This window comes from Manacus vitellinus, unplaced genomic scaffold (assembly GCF_001715985.3).
Source record: "Manacus vitellinus isolate BGI_N305 unplaced genomic scaffold, ASM171598v3 scaffold_7_pilon, whole genome shotgun sequence".
In the NCBI taxonomy this organism is placed as follows: Eukaryota; Metazoa; Chordata; class Aves; order Passeriformes; family Pipridae; genus Manacus; species Manacus vitellinus.
In genome coordinates, this window is record NW_021940813.1 from 5,173,156 (window position 1) to 5,200,723 (window position 27,568).

Sequence of the window (27,568 nt, forward strand, 5' to 3'; positions counted from 1 at the left end):
TTATACTACTTTATACTACTATACTACTTTATACTTTATTGTATAAAGCTACTATATGGAATATATTCCATAATACATTATTTAATTTTAAGTACTAAAACATCAGCTTCAGATTTTTGTGGGTGTTTTTACAGTTTCATCTTATAAATGCTATTTGGGGGGGGGGTTGTTATGAAGAGAAGGGCTAATAGCCATTTGCATAGCAGCTCAAGAGCTCAGGTACAGCATTACCAGCCAGATGCCCAAGTACAAGGAGAATTTCTGAGAAACATCACAGACCTTTTCTGTTTCTATCAGGACAGAAAGCAGCTGCTCTCAGAGATTGAAGGCCCTATATTATTTTGGTAGCACAGCCCATACAAGCCCGTACTTATTAAGCACCCTTTGTGATCCGTAACAGACCACATGAACCAAGGGCTTTGTAAATCAGGATTACAGAAATCTGTGGCCTATTTAGAACAAAGGTAAAGTGTTCTTGCTGTTATTTCTTTGTTGACTTCAGTCTGCATCAGTAACTCTTGCGTCACTGCAAAGAATTAGCTAAATATGGTCCCAGACTGTGGCTTTATTGGGAATTAATTCCAGTACTTGTGGCCCTTTTCCAGAGTGCTATGACAACCCTCTTATCCTCTGGAACATCAGCTGTGCAATCAGTTTTCTTTTCTGAATGCAGAACTGCTAACTCCATTCACCAGAAACCAAGGAACAAACATTTATTGATATCCTGGTTCCCACAGCCACAACTTCTCCCAAACATGAAGAACTTGTGCAAATCACAGAGTTTATGTCAATAACATTAATGAACAAAACCTAGTTTGCTTTCATTTCAGGTAGCATTAGAGTACTCTGCAGGCTTTTATTTCTCCTCACCTTAATCTAATCTACCAGTAAATACCAGAAAACGAGGCCATCGATACAATTTTCTAAACTAAAAGGTTTTGGATAAGAAATCATCTGGCATGAAACAGAAGAGAGATTTTTAATAAACACCCATAGCTGTTAACAGTGAGAGCTGCTGTGGGATAAGTATTTACATTTCTCTACTGAAAAGCACAGGTGCTGGGAGCAGAGTTTGAGAACAAAATTAAAAAAAAGAAATAAGCTTTTTTTCAGGAAGCTGAGATATGAAAGTTCTCATTGTCCAGTTGAACACTCCCTGGGTTATTTTCCAAAAGTGTAATTGCAGCCATCATGGAGAGAGAGGAGCCTTTTACCAGCTCTTAGTGCTCAAGGTTTTAAGCTATCACTTCGTGGAAGTATTCATAAAAAAACCAGAGAGTTCAGTATTACCTTCTTTGGGTCAAAAAGGTATAGAAGCTACTTCAATACGAGTGTCCTATTTCTGTAGGTTTTTTTCAGTGGTTTGAGATCTTGTATGTTCTGCATTTTAAATTAAGAACTTTTTAGTATTTCTGTAAAAAGGCTCCCTGTTAAAATTTTAATGTGGATTGTGCTACTAATGTGCTTCTCTCCACTTCCAGCCAACAGGGGAAAAAACTCAAATTTATCTTTTGAAAAAATGCCTGCTTTGATGCACTGATGAATAAAAGGGGAAATAAACATTTCAAGAAGAAATGCAGTAACTGCTGCCAAGGCAATAGCACCACATTTCTTTAAACCATTCACCAGTTCACCCAGAGTTCCTTCTGGAAAGAAGCTGGATTTATTTAATCAATGTTATTATGCCCGCTTCTTTAATTTTATTTAAGGATACATTTAATTCCATTTGAGACTGTTCCTTCACAATTCCTGCTTGATGAGTGTGTGACATATGGGGTTTGTTGGAATTTGACAGAGCCCTGACAACTTTTTTTTCAGTGTACATCATCCACTGTACATCATACACATGTACAACCTTCTTTTCCTGAAAAAAGTTCAAGAGATCAATGCAACCAAGAAGCCATAGGATCCAGACCCACCTGCTTTTCTTAGGACTTGGATTTTGTGTCTGTAACAATGGCATTGGGCTGCAAGTTGGGGGCTCTTACCCTGAGTGTACTTGCCCCGTTGTTTTTACTTATGTGACATGAAGAGGTTTTCTTATTACAAAGCCAAGAAGTTTATCTCTGAGAAAAGAGTGATATTTTTCAAGCTTCATCCCAGTTATTCACTGTCATCTCGGCCTTCTCTTCCTCTCCATAGTAAATGAGCATTGTCAAAACCAGGACACAGAAAATGTTCTACAAGAAGAATGAGGCCTTCTCTTGTACAACAGGGCATTTCTTTAGAAAGGCTTTTCTTGATGTTAGTTACTACATGAACAGAAAAATTACACATCACAGGCTTAGAAATGAAAAAGGGGGAACCGATGTCATTAGCTGTTCTAAGACAAGACCATTTCTGTTTCAGCCACTGAAAAGATTTAGAAAAGCAGGTATTTACAAAAAGCTTTTCAGAGTAATTACAGCATCTCCTGTTTTTTTCAAAGGAGAAGTTGAAAGCGGACTCAGAGATATATCAAATGCAGCAAGACATTTGTTCTCCTCTTTCTCACATCCTAAAAATGAGGAATCTGTTTATTTTCTACTGCTTTTCTTAAGCACATTTAAAAGAAAAAAAATATAAGACAATGCACTAATTGTTGCCTCACTGTGTTATGTTAAGTCAATATTTAAATTACTGCCTACAATGAACTCAGGTAAGCTAAGGGAATGCTCTTACAGACCCCATTACTGTGTGTGCTATTTATTTAGACAATTGTTTTGGTGTCAGCTATGCCATTCTTTGCACAAGCAAGAACTATGCAAAATGAGTCAAAGCTGCAGAATGAAATGCTGCATAAAGAAGTGTTCAGTTAACATCCAGGTGCCTGGTGTTCCACACTGAAAAATATTTCTCAAAGTAGCACTGGAGGAACCATTGAAATAACTTGAACATTTATGATGCACCTGCAAAGCATAAACTGCAACTCACACATATAACTTCATCCTGAATGTACCAAGGTACTTTTTAGAATTACAATTTTACTTCAAAATAGCTAGGTACAATTCTATCAACTATCAAATTAATCTGTAAAATAATTGTATTTTTTCACAAATGTTTTATTACAAATGATTTTAATGACCTCTACAAAATTCAGAAATGTTTAATGAAACCAGTTGATTTCCTATGCACAAAATTTGTAAGGTTCATCAAGAGTATAGTTTAAATCACCTAAATGTTAGTTATCTTCTAACTAATTGTTAATTGATAAGATTTTAAGAAGATATGGAGGAAAAAAATCAAACACTCCTAAAATTCCACACAACTGAGAATAAACATCAACAGTCTTCTCCTAGCTCTTTCACTATTTTTTCTTACATTTAACCTCAACATTTTTGCTGGACCTGTGAAGAGTTGTGCCATTTCTCCTAAAAAACCTCCCTAGAACTCTGCAAGTGACTTCAGTCACTTTGGCTGAAAATGCATACATAGACCCTTAGAGCCTGTCAATAATATGTGGCTTGTAAAAATTTCTAGGGTTTCAGGCAAAACTCCTCCTCTGTTTGCTGCCACTGAGGTGCTCTAAGGTCAAGATATTTCACCAGTCTTTGCAATATTCTGATTCACTGAAACACTTCAATATATGCCAACGAGAAAATAAACCTATAAAACTATAGGGTTCATCATGCACTGGATTATCAAAACATACCAACTTGTTGAATCTCAGATTGGTCTATACAGCTATTCTGCTCCATGCAAAGACCTTGTTAACACCAACACTGAATATTTAAGGCAGGCTTTATACACCAGTGTTTCCCATTCTGGTCAGAAACTGAAAGGACACTTTAGCTCAAGCAAATTGGTTCAACTTGTCCTTGGCAAAACTGCCTCGGAAGTGAGAAGCTGTATTCTGCATTTGACACAGGGTTTGGAAAAATAACTAAGGTGGCAAACTTATATCTTCACAGTAAAAAAATACTTCCGTTTATTTCAAAAAAGGTCACTAACTTCTGTTTCTTTCATTTGCACTATGTTTTGCTCAATGCACTTGCTCGCAGCTGTAGCCTTATGAGGTGATTTTTTGCTAAGAGAAAAACTGTTGACTTAGATGGGGCTCTGAACAACCTGATCTAGCTGAAGGTGTCCCTGCCCATGGGGATGATGGTCTCCAAGTTCCCCTTCCAACCCAAATCAATCTACAATTCTATGATCTTGAAGGAAGTGCTTCTTCAACATGGTTTAAGTGACTTATAAACACAGCCCACCGTGTTGCCTTTAACACTTGTTGTGGCTTGACCCCAGCTGGACACCAGGTACCCACCAAAGTCTCTGTCACTGCTCTCCTCAGCTGGACAGGGGTGAGAAAATATAATGAAAGGCTCATGGGTCAAGATAAGGACAGGGGGAGATCATTCAGCAGTTACTATCACAGGACAAACAGACTTTACTGAGGGAAATTAGTTTAATTTATTAGCAATCAGCTCAGAGTACAATAATGAGAAATAAAACCAAATCTTTAAAATGTCTTCCTCCCATCAATCCCTTCTTCCCGGACTTAACTTCGCTCCAAATTTCTGTATCTTCTCCCTTCACCAGAGGCACCAGAGGCACGGAATGGGGGCTGTGGTCTGTGCATTGCACGTTGTCTCTGCCACTCCTTCCTCCTTGTGGGGAGGACTCCTCACACTCTTCCTCTGCTCAAGTGTGGGGCCCCTCCCACAGAAGACAGTCCTCCATGAACTTCTCCAATGTGAGTCCTTCCCACAGGCTATGGTTCTTCATGAACTGCTGTAGCATGGGTCTCCCATGGAGTCATGAATTCTGCCAGAAAACCTACTCCAGTGTGGGCTTTCCATGGGGTCAAAGCCTTCTTTTGGTATTCACCTGCTCTGCCATGGGATCCTCCACAGGCTGCAGATGGATCTCTGCTCCTTCATGGACCTCCATGGGCTGCAGGGGCACAGCTGCCTCACCATGGTCCACACCACAAGCAGGGGAATCTCAGCTCTGGCACCTGGAGCATCTTCTGCCCCTCCTGTCCCACCAACCTTGGTGTCTGCAGGTCTGCTGTTCTCACATATTCTCTCTTCTCTGGCTGCAATTTGCTTCTGCACAATAACTGCTTTCCCCTTCTCAAATCTGTTATTCCAGAGGCACTACCACCACTCCTGACAGACTCAGTCTTGGCCAGCTGCAGGTCTGTCCTGGAGCCAGCTGGCACTGGCTCTGTCAGACATGGGGAAAGCTTCTGGCGGCTTCTCACAGAAGCCACCCCTGTAATCCCTCCTGTAATCCCTGCCCCCACCTCCTGCTACCAAAACCTTGCCATGCAAACACAGTACAACACTACAGAAAGAACTATCTTTCTATAGGAACTTTTCTATGCAGACATACAGTTTTGTCTTTGTAGAAAGCATGTTTTCCAAAAGCATGTTTTCCAAAGTAAGTTCTGCTCTTTAGAGTTCTTAGGGCACTCTATGAGTAGACACAGGCAGGCAGCTGTGATGTCCATAAACTCACAGTTAGAATGTAGAGAGTAAATTTATTTCCACTACCTCGCTAACCACAGGATCCCCGAAGCGACACCCTGGCAGAGGTACACAAGAGGAAACTCAGGTACTATTAAAATCTGTCCATGCTAGAGGATCACTGGCCTGCTGTTCACATGGGCTTATCAAGAGTTATTCCCAGCTGCCAGGTCACTTGCAAGATTTACAGTCTTTCTCATCAGTCTTCCACTTTTTAACCCATTCCTCCCGACAGGAACAATCACATCTCTGCTACGTGTCCCTCTCTTAGCTCACTAAGACAACTGCTAGCCCTAGTATTTCTAGTTCAGACAAGCCCATTAGCCAAAAAATTATTTCTTTTCATGCTTTTCTGTTGAAGAATAATTTAGACAAAGGTTTTTACTGTTTCAGACAGAATGACAAAAAGGGATGTCTCTTCCCTTTTAGCTGGAGTAAGTGCTCATTGCCTTAAAGCAAGACTGACTGGCAATAGTCATTAAGATTTCTTGCTTCCTAACAGCAGTTCACAGCACAGCTATAGATAAAAAAAAATTACTATGAAAAAAGATCATTTAAAGAAATTATTTTTATACCTGAGGGAAATGAGCTCATGTTTGGCTAAAAGGCTGCATTTGTCTAATAGTTTGCAGCCACTGAAAGGTGAAACCCTCTATTCAGTACCTTTTGCTGTATTCTTCAATGATGTTCTTCCTGGCTCAGCTGTCTGTGTGATCTCTTAGCAAGCCAGTGCAGAAAACTAGCAGAAAGTTACTCAGTTTTTGTTGCTGATGATTTAGTGAGACATCCTCGGGATCAGGAGTCGGTGGAGAACTGGAGCCTCTGCCAGGGAAGGCAGGGCTGTGCTGTTGAAGTAGGAAATTGAGGGGAGAGGGGCTGGACCCCTTCATCTGTTGGCACTGAGCCTTCAGCTCAGCTGTCTTCTGATGTTTGCCCCACCTTAAAAATAACATGTGTTTGTGTTTTTTCTGAACAGCAAGAAAAAAACAAGATCACTGAAATGTAAGTGCCTCCATGGAATGTTCTTGCCAGTGTTTAATTCAGCATCTAACGGTATGGCATTTTATATCAGCTGTATTATGAACAATGTTAGGAATACTTCGCAGTCCTACAATGGTTATTTTCACCTCAGTAAAGCAAGTAATAGATTAAAAGATAAGTGCTCTGGTCATGGCAAAGAACCACATGTTTTATTTAAATTTCATGCAATTAAGGTCTTGCATTCCAGAACGGGATAACAGTATGCTTGCTTTTAATAGACGATACTGCAGCATTTCTAAATTATAAAAGACTAAGATGGTTTTATGCACAGCACACAATGAAAAAAATTGAAAGGCTAGATGTTTTGAAACAAATACTTTTTAAAACAGTTCTTATTTTCACTTAAATGTTTATACATCATAAAATCTGTCATCTTCAAACGCATATTGTAGGAGTATTTGGACAAAAGCTCTCATAATTTACAGTCTTACAACAGTGTTATGGTGACTGCTTGAATAACATTTAAAACACTGTGTTCTGTACATTTTAACATATTATTTAATGTCATTTAACAAAAGTAAATGAAGAGTTATGAACATGTGAACAGGCAGTCTTGGTACACTCTGATGTTTGCACAATAAGGTCACTGAAGGTTGTTTACCACACATGACTGTTTTCAGAAATCTTGACAAATAAAACAGTTTTCTCAGAAATCATTCAACTTTCTAAGCTTTCATAGCCATATGAATAGCCACAATAAGACAATGTATTTCTGGTTGTCTGACTTCAGAGTTTACCCATGTACCTAAGTAAACCAAACAGTAACTGAGAATTCAATATAGAGATCACACATTGTTCCTGAGCCATCTGTGGTGTATTTTGATTTGCAGGAGGAAGTTTCCATACATTTTCAATACATTCAATACATTTTAAATAAAGAGATCTGGATCCACTTTAAATGGAAATCAGCCGATTTCTGGTTAAAAAAAATAATGTATAAACTCGTGGAATTTGTTTGCTTTAAGGTATTTATTTTTAAATTTTGATCCCTAGCAATTCCCACTAAATTGCCTTGCACATTGTTTTGCTAATGGCTTTGGAAAAGTAAAATATATTCTATAATGCTTGTTTGGTCTACTTGGGAAATAAGGTCTTTTCCACTCAGGCACACAAATCCCAAATTAGGGCTATAGTTGGTCTAAAAGATGTTAACACATAATAATGCTTTATCATAGATGTAAAAAGCCAGTAATACATTCTAAACACAATGTCCCTTGCCTTTGAGTGGTTAGATCTATTCTCATTTCTTTATCTTACTGGAACAAAGGCATCACTTTCAGAAGAAAAACAAACCATAGGATAGAGAATGCCTAGTCATATCATATGTGCTAGGTCTATTCTTCAGCATTCTGCTCCTGGGCTGTTCCTGCTGTTCCTGTTCTGAATTCAGCAAAATAATGAGAAAAATAACTGAAGTGGAGCAAATGATAAACAGCTCTTGCATCTTCCTCTTGTGCTTTAAGAAAGCTGATATTCAAAGACCTTCAAAGAATACCTGTAATCCTTCTTACCCATTTGTGCCTCTAATTGCCGAGTATTACTGAATAAAACGATGCTGGCAGCTATTCTGTAACACTTACAGAGCACAGCCAGCGGCTCGGAGAAACGTGCTGCTCTCAGATGTGATGCACAGGGGGAGCTGTAATCTGTTGGTTGGTAGTAGGTGTGTGTGCCGGGCTAAGCCTGGCCGGCTGCCAGACCATCACCCGGCTGCTCCAGCACTCCCTCTCCTCAAGGCAGGGGGAGAAAATAGGGTGGAAACGCTCATGAGTCAAGATAAAGGCACTCACCAACTACTGTCATGGGCAAAACAGACTCGGCTTAGGGAAAATTAATGTATTGTCACTTAAAAATAGAGTAAGATGATGAGAAACAAGGACAAAGCTAAAATGACTTTCCCTCCAATCCTCTCTTCTTCCCAAGCAAAGCTTCACTGCTTTGCTCATGACTCTTCTACCTTCTCTCCACTGAGCATTGTAGGCAGATGAGGAACAGGGGCTACACTCAGTTCATATCAGCTCCTCTCTGCTGCTCCTTCCTTCTCTCTCTGTTCCTCAGCTCCAGCAGGGGGTCCCTCCCATGGGATACAGTCTTTCACCAACTTCTCCAACATGGGTCCTTCTCACAGGCTGCAGTTCTTCAAGAACTGCTCTGGCATGGGTCCTTTTCCAGGGGGTGCAGTCCTTTGAGAGCAGACTGCTCCAGTGTAGACTCCTCTCCATGGGCCACAGCTCTTGCCAGGGGTCTGCTTCTGTTTGAACTCTCCATGGGCTGCACCTTCCTTCAGGGTGCATCCACATGCTCTGGCATGGGGTCCTCCACGGGCTGCAGGTGGATATCTGCTCTGGCATGGTCCTGTAGAGGTTAAAGGGGAACAAACTGTGTCACCATGGTCTTCTCCATGGACTGCAGGGGAATCTCTGCTTCAGGAGTTCCAGCACCTCCTCCCCCTCCTTCTTCACTGACTTTCACATCTGCAGGGCTGTTGCTCTTGCACTTTTCTCTCACTCCTCCCTCTCACTGGTGTTGTACAGTGTTTTTCACCTTTTCTTAAACACGTTCTCACAGAGACACCAGCGTGGCCCAGCCTTGGGCAGTGGCAGACTCATTTTCAAGCAAGCTGGAACCAGCTGTGCCTGGCATGGAGGCAGCTCCTGATGTCTTCTCACAAAGGTCACCCCTCAGCCCTGCAGCCACTGCAAGCACATTACCATGTCAAACTCAGTACAGAAGGTTTGTGCCATTATTTGGAACTCTATGCCAGCACAGAAGGAAACAAAATGGGAAGGCAGAGCCCTGTGATAAGCCATAAGTGTTGTTCTCTCTCTGGGTAAGAGTTTGCCTATTTCCTAAGAGAAGCAGAGAAAACTGTTTCAAGGGCCATCACTGATATCTTTAATGAGACTAAAAGCCCTTATCTCTTTATTTGAGGCCAACATTTATATTTAAAAACTGGAAAGATTAATTAGTTATGTCACTAACTTTTCTTCTGTTTGGTGCCAAGGAAAATATTGAAGAGTTTGATCACAGAGAGCTCTTCTTCATATCCTCTCCCCTTACTCTTTTTTTTTTTTCTCCTCAGCTTTAATTTTGGAGAAGCTAGAAGTTTTTATGAACATGAATATTCTGAAAGCATCCTTAAGGGCAGGTAACAGCTTCTCCTGAAGAAGTTCATTGCACTGATTAATTACTGCCATGCACAGCAACATTCAGTTCTTTAGAAAATCTCATTCTACATTTTGTTACTGTCTTGTCCTACCTCCATCAAACATTTTTGCTTCTTTATTGCCATTTATGCTTGTTGGTGGCAGTTGGGTCTCCAGCACTGGACCAGTGCAAGTGGTTTTCATCATGGTTTGTTTTGTCCTCTCATGAAAGCCACAATAAATATATTGCCCTCAGTGAGCAGGTGACCAGTTCCCACGAATGGCATTTCATTTGAATTTTTGCCAAAAACTGTAAGATTTGAAATGCCGGCATTTCCCATGAAGGAGAAATTTAAAATATCGATCGGCTTTTATCCCAAGTGTTTGCTACATATTGTACATCTCAATATGTTTACACAGTTGCCTGGGCACAAGGCAACAAGGCCAGTCCACATTATTCTGTCAGCTTCATGTTAAAGTGAGTTCCAAAGCCTAGGAAGTTAAGGAGGCAGAGCTCTGCTCCCCTTCCAGCTCAGGGGTTTCTGTTTGAGTAGTCATGTTTTGTAGTGTAATGTTTCTGATTTGCTGTGTTAGAACCAAGGATTTTTTTAAACAATTGTTGAGTGGCCATTCAGCTCTTCCAAGAAGTTCTAGCAAGTCACTGCAGTTGACACTAAAACAGCTCTCAGAAAGAAAGAAAAAAAGAAGAATCAGAAACGCAACTAATTAAAATTTCTGCCGGGGTCGAGCATCCCTGGTCTGGCCAGCACAAAAGCTGCCCTACTGATTAGCCAAAGGGTCCATCTGATCCACCCTTCTGACCTCTGTGGTACCGAGCAGTGAGTGTGAAGGAAGAGAGCAAGAACAGGAGCAGCACATGCTGATCCTTCCTCCAGCATCCAGCCCCACATAGCTTAGGAACCAAGCTAGAAAAAATTAATACCAGAATTCTACTGATTTTGTATTCCACAGCTTAAAGTAGATGTGAAGGTTTAAAATGTTTACAACAATTTAAAGGAAAAAATCAAGACAGGAGGCAGACTATTTTAGCTGCGTTAGCATTCACATTTTTTGCTGGCTGTGCTCAGGCAGTGTAGGATCTTCACAGCCTGCACAGGCTGCCACCTCCCCAGTACGCCAAATCCTTCTCAAATATTTGCTTCTTAATCAACAAGTGATTTGAACTGCACTCTTTGTTCTCTTTCTTGTTAAGAGCTCGTGTTCTGCATTTGAAAGATGAAAGCCTACAGCTCTTTCACATTTAGGGCTGTATTTCTGAGCCACCTTTTTTTTTCAGCACTTTTCCCATTTCCTATTACAGTTCTCACAGCTAATTATACTGCCAACCCCTTTGCATTTCCCAGGTTACAATTTGCAGTAGAGTAAAAACGAATTAAGCAGTGTTATCAGGTAACTCCCGCTGAAAAGAAGTGTACTTGCTCCTTGTTACAATTTAGCATTGCTTTTGTGAAATCTGTAATAGCATTAGTCATTCTCAGAGGAAAAAAAGGGAAAAATAATGGTGATTTTGGTTATTGAGATTAGATAAAAAGTGAATCTGCTAGGAAGGAAAGAATAACCACTCAATAGTTGTGAATGTAGTTGTACTTCCATTGAATTGAAAAAAATCTATGTCTAAAACTATTTCAAAAGATTATTTAATACTTCCTCCTCCTCACTAAAGGCTAGCTAGATGCCTGGCAGATGTTATTTAATGTGTTATTGATCCAGCGAAGGTGATTCCAAAGGTCTGCTTCTGTGCTTTATTATTCTTATACTTGGATTTTTTTCCCCTAATATTTAATATAAATTTCACTGAGTTCAAATAAGAGCATTATTTTATCTCCTACCTTTCATCATGCCTTGGGTCATTAATCACCTTTTCCAGTAAATCACTATACAGTCAGAGACATCTACAAGAAAGTCTGGGCAAGGGTTATAACATAAATCCAGTTCCTCCGCAAATCACATTTTCTAAGCTTCCTTTTGGTCTTGCTGCCTTCAGGAAGAATTATTCTTCTGTCTCTGTTACATTCAATGCCTGATCAACACCAAGCAGAACAACATAACTGCCTTCTGTGTCCTTCACTCTATCCTTCAAATGATTTAGTTATTTATAACATCCTACTCAGGTTCCAATTTATTATAATTACATATTTTTCTCTGCAGCACTACTGCCTAGACAATTAGGCCCCATTTTGTATTTGTGCATTTGATGTTCTGGTTTTACAGATAATACTTTGTATTTTTTATGAAATTTCTTGTTGTTTTATCCAACCTATTCAATACTTGAAATTTTGATCCTGTCATTAAGCGTGCTTGTAACTTCTTTAAACATGCTGTCATTAAAAAGCTTTCATAAGGACTATTTTTATTCCATTATTCAAGTTATTGTGACAAATACTAATTAGCTTTTGGGGCAAAAACCTACCCATCTCCTTGCAGTTATTCCTCCTACTTTGACAAATCTTTATTAGGAATGATTATCTAGTTTTTTGCTAGGTTATACATGCTTATGTGGGAAAGCAAAAAAAAAAGAAAAAATTACTACAAAATAACACACCTACTCTTTATTTCCTCTTCATCCATTAAACTGGTTGCCTTAGCAAAGAACAAAAAATCAAACTATTTAACATACACTCCCGACACATCTGTGTTGGATGCTCATGGGTGATGCTGGGAGTTTATTTGTAAACACATCCTGGGTTAATATACTTTAGTCATTTTATTATTTTTCTAATGGCTCTCTAGATGTTGAGCTGAGCCTGATGGACTCAGCATTTCCTCAGACCTCCTGCTATCCTCCTAATCTACAAAGCGTAGCAGGAGAGGAAGAATAGGTAATTTTTTTTGCATTTGGACCTACACAAACACACACACTCGTTGATCATACAGGAACCTTCTTTATTTTCCATGTAATTCAGTGACATAATTGTTGCTAATATTTCACAGAATTTATTTCTTGGAATATTTCTGAGCAGAACTGAAAAATAGTCTAGGAACTATTTTCACTTGACAGGATACTGCATCTGAAAACACACATGTAAAGATGCAAAACATCTGAAAATACAGAGAATAAAAAATGCCCAGGACCCAAGGGTAAGTCATTTAAGCACTGTTTGCTTTGTCTACAGGATGCCAAGGCCCTAATACTGAAGGAGATTTTATTTCATGTGTTTTCCTATGACTACATCCAACTGCACTTGCTTGTAAAGATCTGCTTTTAAAGAGATTCAGCCTTCATCTTCACTTTTGTCCTGCCATAACCATTGCAAATACTAAACACGAAAACTAGTCTGAGAGCAGGTCAGTATAAAAATGCTTAGCTTTGCTTCCCCCTGTACTTTCATGTTTTTCAAACACAGTATTTCCAATGAGTGTACAATTAAGACTGAATGCATTTACCTTTTGTAAGGTAAATGTGTATCTGTCCAAACACATACTGCAAAAACTGAAGTTAGAAGTGGGGTATCAGCCTTAGTCTTCTCTGTTATGTTCAGTCTGGCTTAGAAATACAGGAGGGAAATACACGAGAAACCAGAAGAAAACAAACCCAGGAGAAATCACAGGAGGAAAATCTACACCAGACCTTCCCCCAAATGAAAAGAATTATAATAATTTAAAAAAACAACAAGAACAAAAAACTCCACCATTTGAAAATTCTGCATTGTGTTGTATGAGGTGCCTTTCCTGTTTCCCAGGCAACTTGAGAGAGAGAGAAAAGATCTGGTGTACTGATATATACATATATATGATGCATTGAGTAAAATAAAACTCAGAATCAATTCTTTGTAGTAAACTGGAATTAAAACAACATGAAATTACAGTTTTCCAATATTGCAAATTTGGTGGTAACACTATTGGTAATGAGTGGGCACTTGCTCATGGAACCATAGAATGGTTTGGGTTGGAAGGGACCTTAAATATCATCAAATTCCAACCTCCCTGCCACAGGCAGGGGCACCTTCCAACCCCCCTGCCACAGGCAGGGACACCTTCCACTAGACCAGGTTGATCAGAGCCCCATCCAGCCTGACCTTGAACACTTCCAGGGATGGGGCAGCCACAGCTTCTCTGGGCAACCTGTTTCAGCACCTCACCGCCCTCACAGGAAAGGATTTTTTTCCTAATATCTAATCTAAACTTACTCTCCTTCAATTTGAACCCTTGTCCTGTCACTACATGCTCCTGTAAATAGTCCTGCCCCATCTCTCATGTAAGTTCCCTTCAGGAAGGACCAAATTAGCTCACTCCAAAGCCTTCTCTTTTCCAGGCTGAACAACCCCAGGAGAGCTCTCAACCTTTCCTCCTGGGAGAGCTGCTCCATCCCTCTGATCATCCTGGTGGCCTCCGACAGACTCGCTTCAACAGCTCCATGTCCTTCCTGTGCTGGGAACATTTTTCCTTTCCTTTTCGGCTCGGCACTGCCGGCTCCAGTACCGGCGCCGGTCCGCGGGGGGTATCAGCCCGGGTCCTTTCCCTCACAGGGCGGCCGCGAGGGATACAGCCCCGCCGGGCCCCTCCCCCGCTTCGCTCAGGCGCGGCCGCGGGGGAACCAGCCCGCCTCCGCTCCGTCAGGGCGGCGGCGGGGGCACCAGCCCGGCTCCTTGTCCCTCATGCGGCGGCCCGGGGGCTACCGCAAGCCCGGACTCCCGCTTCCCTCAGGGGCGGCCCGCGAGCCCACCGCCGCCGCGTCGGAGCTCCGACCCGTCCCGTCCCGCCGCCGGCGGAGCGGAGCACCGCGCCGGACTCGGATGACAGCCGCCAGCTGCCGGGGAACAGCGCGGCAGCCGCCCGCGCCGGGCCATGAGAGCGAGCTTTCACCATGCGATCGCCCACCACAAGCGACGAGGTAGGGGGCTGCCACCCCTCCGAGGCCGCGGTGGCTGTGCTCCGAGGACCCTGGGTGCCAGCCCAGGGCCGAAGCGGGCGGCTGCCCCGCGGCTGCGCCGGCTGCCCGCCCATGCCGGGGATGCGGATGTTCCCTCCGGGAAGGGCCGCGTCGGCCGGGCGCTGTCAGACGGCGAGCCATTTTTTCGCCGTGGGACACCCCTGGCCTCCCCCCAGTTTCCCTGGAAAACCCCGACCTCCCCCGTTTCCCTGGGGAAAAGCCAACAAGTGCCGGGCCGGGTCAGCGCCGCGGGCCGGTCCTGCCAGCCCGGGCGGGGGAGCCGATCCCTCCCCAGGGCACCGCTTCGGGGCTCTGCCCGCCAGTTTTCATTAAAAAAAACCCCCACACCCCAAAACCTGACTTAAACATTAATGCCCTTGAGATTTCTGCCCCTGCCCGAGTGATTGAAATTCATGGCTAGGAAGAGGCAGGCGGCACGACGGCACGTGCCATGTTCCCGTCGGAATCCAAGCCAAGTGCCGATGAGTAGGAATGAGTAGGAAACAGGAGGAATTAAAACTTGGAAGCTTTTCCTGCGCTCGGGAATGATATTTGGGTAAGCTAATGACAGTGCAAACTAGTCTCTTTTATACTAGGGTTACAAAGCCTTTTGGAAGCAAGATGTAACCTGCATGCTACTAAGTCCGTGACTCCCGTAAAAACACAGATTAAGACCCAGAATAAAAGCTTTGTCATTTGATTTTTCTTGGAGAATATTTCCCATAGCAAGCATAGTCAGTGGTGGGATTCAGTTGTTGCAGAAACTCTAAGTTGAACCAAGCTTACCGAGGCCTGAGCTGTTTGTCCTCAGTCAAACATCACTGGCAAAGCAATACTAAATAACCTATTCATGGAGCTGGGGGAAAAAGTAAGATTTTTAGAATTATACTAACAGACCACAATGGAAATAACCAGACACAAGGCCTAATCGTTATGTATTCCTTAGAGTAAAACTGTATAATTGGTTTACATTTCTGTCAGAAATAATAATAATAATTAGCTTTTATTGCAGATGATCTTCAATGCTGATGAGGCCCACAACATAGTTAAGGAGGTAGGTTTAAACAGCTGTATTTCAAAGAAATTCTTTACCTTATCTTACCTTGCAGTATAGTGAAAGCACTTATTTTCATTGACCATCCCACATAAATTCAACCTTATACGAAAGTATTATTTTTATCAAATAAAGACAGAGTGTAATTTGGAGCTTCTTTAACTTTCATCTAACTGCTGTCTTCGGCTACCTAAAGAGGAGAGGGTAGATGAGAGGAGAGCCAGATTCGCATTGCAGTGGAAAGAGGAGGGGTGGCAGTCACAAGTTACAAGGGAAATTCACCAATTTTTTGCCCCTTTATCCAGGTAGAGAGAAGCTGATAACTACAGAGGTTGCAGGGAGACCTTGTGGAGTATCCATTCTTAGAGATTTTTAAAACTTGACCAGGCCTTGGACAGTGTAATCAGACTTGGAATTTAGCCTTGGCTTGTGTGGGAGGTTGCACTACGTGAGCTCGTTGTTCTAGCAATGTTTTTTACAGAGAAAGAGCAGGCTGACAAGTGAGTCTGAGTTAACTCACTCCAATGGTCTGTTACATACCTAGTAACTAGAGAGTGACTAATGAGGAGCCTGTGGCTTACAGGTTTTGCAGGGAAGCAGTGTTTTGAGAAAGGAATTCCTGGAGTGGCTCTGCAGGTCTTTTTCCACGTGCCCTGTAAGGAGGGGAAAGGACTGTACCTTTGAAGCTGCCACAGTACACAACAGCAAGCTCTTGGATGTCAGATAAATGACAATTCAACCCTTTATGTAACTGTCCCTGCCTTGTAAAGCCAGATACGGTATGAGACAGACTCCAGACGCTGGGAGTAAAGCCAAATGTTTCTGCCTCTGATTGGAAGCTTAACCAGAGCTGTAGCACTGGGTACATTTCTGGAAGAACCAAAATCCCTGAGGGGTCTTGTCCCTCTTCTGTTTTCTATTGTGTTTTGTGGATGTTTGTTTCCATTGACTCCTTTGGCCAGCTTTTTACACTGTGATCAGAACTAATTTGGCTTTTCAAAATCTGGGCCATAAGGCTCTTACACAGCCTGGTGGTGGATGGTTAGTGCATGGGATTCATCTTACTGAATCAGAGGAGAACAGAGTTTTATTTTACTTACCTTTTCCAGATGTGTGTTTCTTAGCCAGGTTTCTCAGTTTTAAGAAGTATCAGTCAGCACGTAATTCTGAATTTCTTAGGAGAAGGGAATGCAATTTAAGAGTTACAATTAGTGAGAAGGCTTTCTGTTCGTTTTAAGTGTAGGCAAGGGTTGGCCAATCTGTAGCTGCTAATTTTCAAGCGGTTCAGATATTTTTTGTGCTGCAAGATACAATCTCTGAGTATCTCCCATATCTTCCTCATCTTTTGAGCTGGGGTGGGCATTTCACTACTGTCACTCTATTTCTGAAGATTTTGGAATTTTGCTCACAGGCTCTGAGAGGTTGGCCAGCCCAAGCTGATACTATTGATTGGAGTTGTACCATTTCCATTACAGTAGCTTCTGGAAGCCAAGCTGGAGTAGGCAGTCATTAGGAACAGTGGGATGTGTCAGTACCTTCACTGGTAAATAGATACTTGGTAGTTAAAGCATATGGCTAAAGTCTTTCCTGAAAGAAATGTTCAGTCAGGGCCTCTTTTTTATTCATATAATATTGTAGTAAATGTGTACTAAAAGTAAGTTTCCAAGAAGGGTCATTTTACTTCCCATTCAGCAACTGATACCTGCTGATCTCAAGTGATTTAAAGTAATCTAATTTACAGAAAAAATTCTTCAGACTACGTGAAATATTTTGAACCTTTACATTTTGAAATATGTTTACTGTAACTATTTTTTTTCTCTGTTTTAGTGCATAGAAAGTGTTTTAGGCAAGGCAGATTATAATCACAACAAAGTCAACCAGTGGACTGCTGCTATAGTGGAACAGTCGCTGACACACCTGGTGAAACTGGGAAAAACATACAAGTACATAGGTAAGTACAAGCAGTTGTGCTTGTACCACATGCAGTCACAATCAAGAATTGCTGGAAAGTTCATGTGGATGCAGTGCTATACTCAATAGAAAGTTTTAAACTGTAGGCAAAGCAGAGCAGATACCTGAACTCTTCTGTTATATAGATTTTTAGTAATACCTTGTGGTAAAGCTGTGGCAGTTTTACCTGGGCTGAACATACTGGTGACTCTTAATATTGATTATATGTTACATGGTCTTTTCTGATTGTTCAGCAAGCCCGAAACAATGATATCAAGTTTTTGGTATCAGTTCAGGAAATAATTGCTATCTTAAATAAAAATATCAGTTGGATTAAGCTTCCTATAAATACAAACATTTGGAAGACTTTAGTCCTGTATACTGTCATGTCCCATTGTATTTATATATATGTAGAAGGGAAATTGAAATAAGTAGAAGTTTGGTCCTTTTGTGGAGTGTAGCATTTGCACTCAGTTCTGTTTTGAAAGTCTTGGATTCAGATTGTCTCTGGTTTTTTGACCATTGCAGGTCAGTCTAGAAACACTGCATGTTACTAGCGTGTGGTTTCAGAGAGCGGGCAACAAGTATTTTTGGGAAACAACTCTCCTAAGTGTGGCTTCTGCTGTACCAAGGTGCACATGACACAAGCCATATCTAAGAAGTTTAAAAGATAAAAATCGTAATCCTATTAGCAAACATTTTGTTAAAGCTGCTGTGTTAATGTGAGTAAAAATAATCATGAAATGAATAACAAGTTCTTGAGGAAAATACCAGGGGCGAGAGGGTTGTCAGAATCGGTTTTGAGTTAGCTAAATGCCACATGCCAGCCATTTGAAAAATGTAATACAGGCTTGAGTTCAGGAGTGCTGAATGATTCACCTCTTCTGCTTTAATAATTAATTCCTTGATTTTATGACTGCACCTTGCAGTTACCTGTGCGGTGATGCAGAGGAGTGGAGCTGGTCTTCACACAGCAAGCTCATGCTTCTGGGATACTACAACTGATGGTAAGTTTCCCCATCCAAATAGAGAATTTGTAGTAAAAGAAACATTGCTTCTTGATCAGCTGTAATACTCGTGTTGAACATTTTCAGGAGTGGCTGTAGAAGCAGCAGCCTTCAGAATTAGCTGCTTGTTTACAATCTCAGCAGAAATGTTACCAGTCAGTGCCTGCACTAAGAGCAATTGCTTTGTAAATTATGAGAAGCAGGAATAGAAATGCCTTCCATTCTGAAACAAGAATCAAAGCATTTAATCCTTGTCAGTAACCGTAAATTGATTGAAGAGGCAGTAAGACGTTCGCAGTAAACATATCTACCTGGCTGCTGTGACAGGAGAGCAGAGCTTGGTGGAAAATAGGAATAGTTTGACTAACAGCACATATTTCATCTGCTTAACTGTCAACCAGACTTTGGATGCATTATATTGTTTCAAAATTAGTTCTAAATACATTTTTTTCCCCAAGTTCAGAATATCATGGGGAAACAATATTAAAATAATTTTTTGTCTGTCACAGATTCAGAAAGGTCTTTTTAGAAGAGGGTGCCAGGGTTTAACACTAAAGCAGAGAGGGCATCAAAAAGTTAACCAAAGTTAAAAAAAATTGTAAAATGAAGTTAAGTAAACAAGTACAGTTTAATCTTCATGCTTCCTTGGCTTGTAAGGTATTGATACAATAGAAGAGGAAAAATTACAGAAAGTAAATACAGTAGAATGTATTTGATACAGTCTTTTTTTCTGATTTCTTGTTTGATTATCTTGCCAATTTCAGTTTGGGATTTTTAAGGATTTTTGCGAGTTCAATTTTTAAAGAGAGATACTGAAATGGTGTTTTACTGAAAACTGTCTTAAGCATACAAGGCTCATGTTAGGTAGCAAACAATGTACAAATTAATGAAAATGTTTTGAGGAGTGTAGTCTATTTATGGGCAAGATGACATAATATTATTTACCTTAACTCACAGCTGAAATATTCATGCTAATTTGACATAATTTACACTGTGATAAAGTGAATGTAGTAAAGACACCGGAATTCTATTTTTCATTTTGTAATAATCTTTTCTAGGAACCTGCACAGTGAGATGGGAAAACCGAACAATGAACTGCATTGTCAATGTGTTTGCTGTTGCTATTATCCTGTAGCTGACTGGAAGATAAAGATAAGCAACACCGAAGCCTTTAAAAAAAAAAATTATCCAAACATATGGCTACATGTTTCAAACTATTATTTTTTTTCTGTATGAGGAGCATACAGAAGTTCTCTACAGAGAGCATACAGTCTAAGCCAGTTCTCATAGATTATCTGAAAGCTAGCAAAAAAATTTAATTTATATATATATGTATCTATCTAAAGAGAAAGTTTTAGTAATTTAAATATTCAGAAGTATGTTAAGGAGAAGATGCCACAAAGATTAATACAATTTATGTCAAAGCTAATATCAAAGATACTTTATTCAAGAAGAACAAAACACAACAAATCCAAGGAAGTGTCAAAGGGCAAGCAAGACCTCTCAGGATCATGGTGCATTTGGGAACAAATTACAAACACAATTCAGAGTGGATATATTATAAACAATACTGGTTCTTCATGTTTGATTAAACAAAGCTGACTTTCACTTTGAATGCTGGTGCTTGTGAAATTTCAGGAGCATCATGTTTTGGTCAAGCATGAACATTTACACTGACATTAAATCCAGTTAAGCTTTCCCCCCTGGAGGCAGAGGAGGGCTTTACTGGGTGAAGTATACCTAGTCCTAGCAGAGCTCTAATTTGTCTTCAAATGAAGAGCATAATATTTGTTAGCAATTCAGGGAAACGTGCTGGGAATCTGACACCAGCCCTTAATTCATCGTTTTTAAATCCAAAAACATTCTGAAGGTACTTAAATTTGATTTTATTCCATGATCGTGGAATCTGTGACAAGCACTTTATTGATTCCTCATGCAGTAGCCAGGACCTAGGGCAGTAAGACTGGACCCACATCACTCCAAGTAGCATTAAACTGTTTGGTGAGAAGGCACACACATTTCTAGAGGCTCTTGTTTGCTTTGAAAGTATTTATCAGAGTAACATATCTGTTGTTTATAAGAGTGTTCCCTGGGTTCCCTAAGTCTAGAATTGGATCTTAGTCCAATGAAATAATACTGTTAAGTTTTGAGCACTAAGAGTTCCCCTCCTTTAAAGATTTATGCAAGTTCTTAACTTTGCTCATCTGATGAGTCTTAACTTGAAATATTCCACGTGGAAGAAAAACATTTGCACACACAGAAGTATTTGCCGGATTGGGGCCTACATTTTTGTTCATTAATGCACAAATTATATGATAAAGAGATGTATTGATACCAAAAATGCCTAAATGAGTGCTGCCACTAAGTGGCAGCTGCATTAAGTTGTTTTCTCAGATGCTGCTCACGAACAGAATTTTTTCTTTGTAACTGTATGTCTTTGGAAGAGACTGGTAACTATCTAACAGCTACTGTAAGGCTGTTTTGGATTTCAAGAAATGAATAGTAAAGCACTACTACACAGTTCTGTTTGATTTGGTTTTTTTTTTCAGATAATTTACTATTAAGGCGTGTAACAAATGTCCTGTACAAAGAACAAGCTAAAAAATATTGCTTAAGTTGTGTGTACATATAACTAGTATGACACTACAGAAGGAACATGTGTATATGTAATTCACAGTACTGTTCAAAATATCTTGCTTTGCAGACAAATTATGTTCTGCTTTTACCTGAGTGCAAGTAAAATTAAGACTGTATTACTGCATTGGCCTAGCAGTGTAGTGTGAAAATGTGTGTGTATGTCCTACTGACCTTCAAACCTAGAATTATTAAACACTGTTTGGGCTGGGGCAAGTTTCTGAACTATGTGCCACCATCCAAGAGCTGAGATGTGGAACTGACAAAAATGCAGAAGTTTCAGTGATATTTGGGATTGTGCAAAGTGGAAAGTACATGGGGCAGCAACTGGAAAAAGGTTTGGTACAGTTAATATGGTTTAAGAAGTGGGTGTGTAAAAACAGCGGTGGCTTTTATCCCCATTCAATGTGCATTCAGGTGCCATGGTCAGAAGAAATATTCCACATAGCACTTGTAATCTCATTTGGTATTTTTGTTTTACTTGAAAACAAGATGTGCTGAGTAAGACTATCAGTTTAATGAGGCTTGGTGAAGGTCCTGCTGCAGAAGAACCCTAGAAAATACTGCTTAATTGTAGGACTGCTTCATTTTAATTTATACCAAAAAAATAAAGTTTTGCCTTAGTTGTATATTTGCCTTGTGTTCTTGATCAGTATATATAGGAACTGAGAAAAATATTCCTCTTGCTTTCCTTCACTCGTATACAATAGTGAGAACTTGGAAAATACATTGAAGCTGTGTGTATGTTTTAGAGACAAAACCTTGTCAAAGGCTTGTTGCCAGACTAATTTCTTACACCTCATCTACTCAGACCTCTTCCTCTTACCACGTGTCTTGATGCAAGTTAAAGTTTTGTTACTATGGAAAGATTATTATGAAATACTGGAAAAAGTATTTTCATTCTGTGTCATATCCTAGTGAACTTCTTTTGCATCTTTCCCCATCCTCTGTGAGTACAAACAGCTACTTGTATTTAATGTAACTCTCCAAACGAATGCTGAACACCATCAGCTGCTTTTCCAAATAGTTTGTTTTCAAGGATAAAGCTATGAATTGTAGAATATTAAAACCCACAACAACATTTCAGTGGTGTTTTTTATCAATACAGTATTTTCTTAGTTGTTGCAATCAGGAGAATGAGTTATCATTAACAATGGAAATTTTTTTTAATGGGGCAGAAGAGTTTGCATTAAGGTGCAGCCCATATATATATGGAGATATATGTTCCCATGTATGATTTCATGAAGAAAGACACCTGTTATTCTTCCCATGCAGATGTTGTTAATCCAGAGAAAAGTGAAAGGGAAAGTAAGAGACCGGATTTGTTAGTTTTCCATTTCCCTGCCTGCCAGGTGTCTGTCAGTAACGCGTTACCTTTCTGATGACTCTCTTCCCATTACACTCAACTTGATCAATGAAGAAAATACAGATCCTGGTATGTTCAATTTAGATTCATGCAATCTAAAACACTTCACAGAAGACACTGAAATCCCAACTCGTAGCCAGGTGAAGTGGAGCTGGGCATGAATGTCAGCACACTGATATTTTAAATACACCATAAAAGAAAATATTAACCACTGGTAGGCTGTATGCATCAGTACAGTAGCTGCCATTTAGAGAAAGGTGGGGTTTGTTCTAATACAGACAGTAGGTCCTGTAGTGAACAATTCTTACCTGATCATTGGGATGTGCCTTTCTACCTCCTGTACAGTCTGACCAGGTCATTTTGTTCCCATTTAATTTGGAGAAGGATTTTTTAGCACAGTCATGGTGTGACACAAGTACAGAGTCAGACTACACCCCCATCAGAATATCCTGAGCCAGGAAGTCCTGTCTGTGTGCCTGCAGGACACTCCCAGCAAAAAGCCAGCCCTGGTTTGTGTCTCGGGGAGTATCCAAGCTCAGATGTGATACTCTGTAAGTGCAGCAATAAACTCAGTTGCAAAGTGGCTCCAAAGCTGTGCAGTCACATCTACATTATGTTTTGTGTGAGCTGCTCTAACCTGTTGGCTCTATGCCAGGTAAGGGGTCTGTGGACATTGGTTTGTAGATGGAATGGTTTCTGTCCTCCCCCTGGTCAATGGAAGGCTGCAGCCAAACACCACATGACCACTGAGGGAGATTTTTCTACTCTGAAGAATCTAAATCACTATTGAGTAACTGGAGGTTTTAACTCACATGTTCCATCAAGCATCTGTTTTCAAGCACAGGAAACATGTGACAGCAGCTTTATTTGTCACATAAAAGTTTTCTAAAAAGAAATAGGGTTGTGCTGAAGTGACAGCTGCAAACACTCTAATGCCCATCCCACTGTCTGACCTAAAATGACTTGAAAAGGAGAATCAGGGTTCCAGACACACCTCACTGGTCATTGCTGTTTGTGTGAGGCACTCAAAGTCACTTTCATGCAAAGGAGCAACTGTGGCCACAGAGCACAAGTGCCTGAAGCAAAACAGATGGTAGGGCAGGTTTTGTAGTGACACTACCATTTTAAATAGACATTTTTACCAAATCTTTAAGTTAATGACACAATTTGTAATCGATGCTTATGTAGCTTCACAGCATAGAGACCAAAGCAAAGCCATTAAAATCCCTTATCTACACAGGAGGGTGGCAAGATGGGCAAACCAGCTCAGCTGCAAGACACTCAAACTTCTTTCTAGTCAGCAGGTTCTCCTCTTCAAAGGCCTATACTAGATATAGTTAAAATAATTTCTGAACAGCACCTCCCAAATCAGAAACATTTTATCTGCAAAACCCTCCATCATATCTGTTTTTGTAGAGTTTACTGCAATTTTTGAGGCAACCATTATACAGCGCTTGTTCATGACCACCTGGGTAAAACTAGAGGCTGGGGGAAAGAGGAATGAATGAAATTAAGTCCTTATTTGACAGAAAGAAGTGTGATCTTTCTGTATAACTTATCATGCACACATATATTTTTAAATATGTTCATACCTTTATATTTATCCATTTCCCTAGCAATTTTGAGTCATACATAGACAATTTTGTTCATTTATAATTCCATCTCTTTTTGCTTATTTCCACTTCAGCAACATCTAAGTATGAAAACAAGGGCTCCAACAGTGTTCATACAAACAAATATCCTGTCCAGAGATAATACAATTTAGCATTTAGATATTAACCAGCAGAAGGCAGAATTGGGAGGGCTAGGTAATAGAGAGGCTATGACTGCCTTTATTGGTACTCACAGCACCCTGCTTGAGGCAGTCATGACTTGATCCAACCTCAGTCAATAAATTTGGGGGCTTTTAGAGTGGCTGTTGAAAGTTGTCTGACCAAATCATACAAGAATCTACTGCAGGGTTTCAATTGAGGTCATTTGTTAGTTTGAAATGTCTTCAAGTTTGAAATGTGTTCAAGATTATGTAAGGACCTCACAGATCAATGCTGTGATAGCTATATAATATTCATGCCTCGGTTGAACAGGAAATTAATCTTAAACAAATGGTAGCCACAGCTGTAGCTAGGTGGTCTGCTAATACTGTGAGCCAATTATAGTTACCTATGTCATGGCACTCATTATACACGTTCCCTGAAAGAAAATTGAAATGATTTTTTGTAGGGAACAACTTTGCAAAAGCTGGCTTTGGATGGGAAGGAATTGAGTAGCTTTAATTTAAGGTTTATTTCTGGATCAACTGGGGCTTAGGGATCAGTGCTGAGATCTTCCAAGCTCATCTCTTCGTAGCATTGCTTTGACATCATAAGCAACTTAAGCAGTTACCTCAGGTGTGTGAGTCTGTCTGTGCAAAGTTTCGGCTTTATTTGAGTAACAACTGGAAAATACATGTTTTCTGGTTTGGGCTTCATGAATTGCTCCACATGAACCAAACACAGACATCTCTGAACAGACAGTTCTGCTGGGTGCAGGGGGCAGGTACAGCAGGTGCCCTTGGGTGGGAGAGCCTGTCAGACACACTCAGGGGTGTGGGGTCGGCCAAGGAGGAAATGCCCCCCTCTGTGGTCTTAAAAGTAGTTATAACAAGTAACAGTAACTTTGTTACAAAACAGCGATGGGCAGTTATGGTTATGCCATTCCTCACGAACCCGTGTTTTCTGTGAAGTTGGCACAGCCTCCAGGGAACATGAGGCTGCAAACCGCCTGGCTTTGCTGGCTGGCAGATACCCCACGGACGCTCTTCTTACTTCCCTGCTGGGAATTCCAGGCTCAGGGCAGCAGCTGCAGCTGTGAGCTGGATGAGACAGTCACCTGCCCATCTTCTGGCTTGGGCTGTTTTGGTATTAACTGTTGGACCCCATAAAAGTAATCTTTTTGTATGCATGCTTAACTCCATACATTACATACTTTTAATTTCAGTGTTGCTACTATTAAAAGTACTTTCTCTTGAGAAGAGACACAGTACCGGTAGTGGTAACTAGTGATACTGAACAGATGTTGCCAAATTAAAAATATAATTGGTCTTATCTATTGTCAACTTCCTTCAATCTTGTAAAAATTTGCATGATGTTCTCTCTTTTATAAGCCAAACTTGAAACTGAGAAAAGCAATGAAGAGAATCAGTGTGAAGGGGCATGGAAAATACCAACAGCTGAAACAGAAACTGAAGAAAGAATAGAGCTCCAGATTTATTTTTTTTATTTTCTGCATAGGTAGATTATTTAAATAAATGGCAAACTCCAAGTCATAGAACCAACACTGAAATGCAGCTGAATTTACAGAACCTGGCCTCCATCTCTCCTTTTTTTCAGTAATCCATTCATCCCCTCAGCTCCCATCTAATTTCTTTTGAAAAACAGATTAAACAAATAAACTAGCTTGGAAACCTGGCTTAAGAATTGCTCAAACAGTAGCCACTGGAATGTATGATCCTTGTTCTCCATAACAGTAGTAGTACCAGTAGTAGTACTGTTATTCTAATAGTATTATTACTGTATCACCTAGAAGTTGGGAACAATGCCCAGCTATGCTGGATGTTATTCAAACATAAAAGAAAAGCCCAGCTACAGCCTGAAAGCTATTCAGTTTGACTGTAGAGAGAAAACTGAAATGGGTGGACACAGGCAGTCCTAGGAACACAGAGGTACTATTAGCCACCCCAAAAATAGCAGTCCTAAAAAGGAATTTGAGCCCAACCATTGTCTCACTATAAGGACAGAGATAAAGACAAGGTCACTGCTGAGCATGTTGTATTAGCAAAAAATTGCTTCTATTAGTATTTTAAAAGATGAGAGTTTTCTGAGTTGGGTGAAGAACAAGACAAAAAAGGTGAGAGGTTCCCTTTGCAGCTTGTGGCATTTACAAGATGTGCAAAGTCCTGGGTGACCTTTCCCATTGACACTTTCCTCTGCAGGAGTAAATACCTACCTGGCATGTAAGGCAGCAGTTTGCTCACCCCACCAGTATTTTCTCTGCTGATACCACTGCCTTGTGAGTTTACCAAATACAAAAGCTGTCCCCATTACCTGGCAATGAGCAGTGTTTTTATCCACTGGTAGGGGAAGAAGGGAAACAAATTAAATGGCTGTGGACATTAGCTAAATTAGGAGGGAACATCTGTTACTTCTGAAGGGGAAGTGGCCATCTTAATGGGTTAGAGCTTAGTGTTTGGAAATGACTTGAAAGTAACATGAGGACTTTCATAATATTCTTTGGTTTGGGGCTGGTTTCTGTTGGTTACATAAAAGCAACTGTGCCTGTTAAATTTTCCTAGTAGTAAGTTGCCTGTATCTATCACCCCCTCACTGTGTCTGAGAAATGCAGATTTTTTCATGCAGCATTAACAGTTGGGGGATGCCTTTTTTTTTTTCTATCCAGTCTCACAAGCTAAGACTCATATAGTATCTGTCATCATATCAACCATATCCTGCATCAAAAGCAGCATGGCCAGCAGTTCAGAGGTGATTCTGCCCCTCTGCTCCGCTTTGGTGAGACCCTGCTTTGGAGCACTGCATCCAGCTCTGGGGTCCTCAACACAGCAAGGACATCAATCTGCTGGAGCAAGTCCAGAGGAGGCCACCAAGATAATTAGAGGGATGGGGGACCTCTACCACGAGGAAAGGTTGAGAGATCTGGGATTGTTCAGCATGGAAAACAGAAGGCTTTGGGGTGACCTAATTGTGGCCTTCCAGTACCTGAAGGGAGACCACAGGAAAGATGGAGAGGAACTATTTACAAGACTGTGTAGTGACAGGAGAAAGGGAATGGCTTCAAACTGAAAGACAGTAGGTTGAGATTAGTTATTAGGAAGAAATTCTTTACTGTGACGATGGTGAGGCAGTGGGACAGGTTGCCCAAAGAAGCAGCGGATGCCCCATCCCTGGAAGCGTTCAAGACCAGGTTGGATGGGGCTCTGATCAACCTGTCTAGTGGTAGGTGTCCCTGCCTGCAGCAGAGGGTTGGAACTAGATGA

General features: G+C 40.7%; 1 protein-coding gene across 1 annotated transcript; it reads left to right on the forward strand.

Annotated features, from left to right (window-relative positions):
• The first annotated feature begins 15,540 nt into the window (after positions 1-15,540).
• Positions 15,541-21,480, forward strand: DYNLT3 (dynein light chain Tctex-type 3). The gene is made up of 4 exons (XM_018084363.2): positions 15,541-15,582; positions 17,410-17,533; positions 18,462-18,539; positions 19,598-21,480. Exons 1-4 carry the CDS (start codon positions 15,541-15,543, stop codon positions 19,672-19,674), a joined length of 321 nt encoding a protein of 106 aa, XP_017939852.1. The 3' UTR covers positions 19,675-21,480.
• The last annotated feature ends 6,088 nt before the right edge of the window (positions 21,481-27,568 follow it).

Bases quoted from the DNA above. Each gene is read 5' to 3' on its own strand.
- DYNLT3 (XM_018084363.2), top strand. From the start codon at position 15,541: ATGATCTTCAATGCTGATGAGGCCCACAACATAGTTAAGGAG. The intron at 15,583-17,409 runs GTAGGTTTAAAC...TCTCTGTTTTAG, and splicing joins CCCACAACATAGTTAAGGAG to TGCATAGAAAGTGTTTTAGG. The intron at 17,534-18,461 runs GTAAGTACAAGC...TGCACCTTGCAG, and splicing joins AAAAACATACAAGTACATAG to TTACCTGTGCGGTGATGCAG.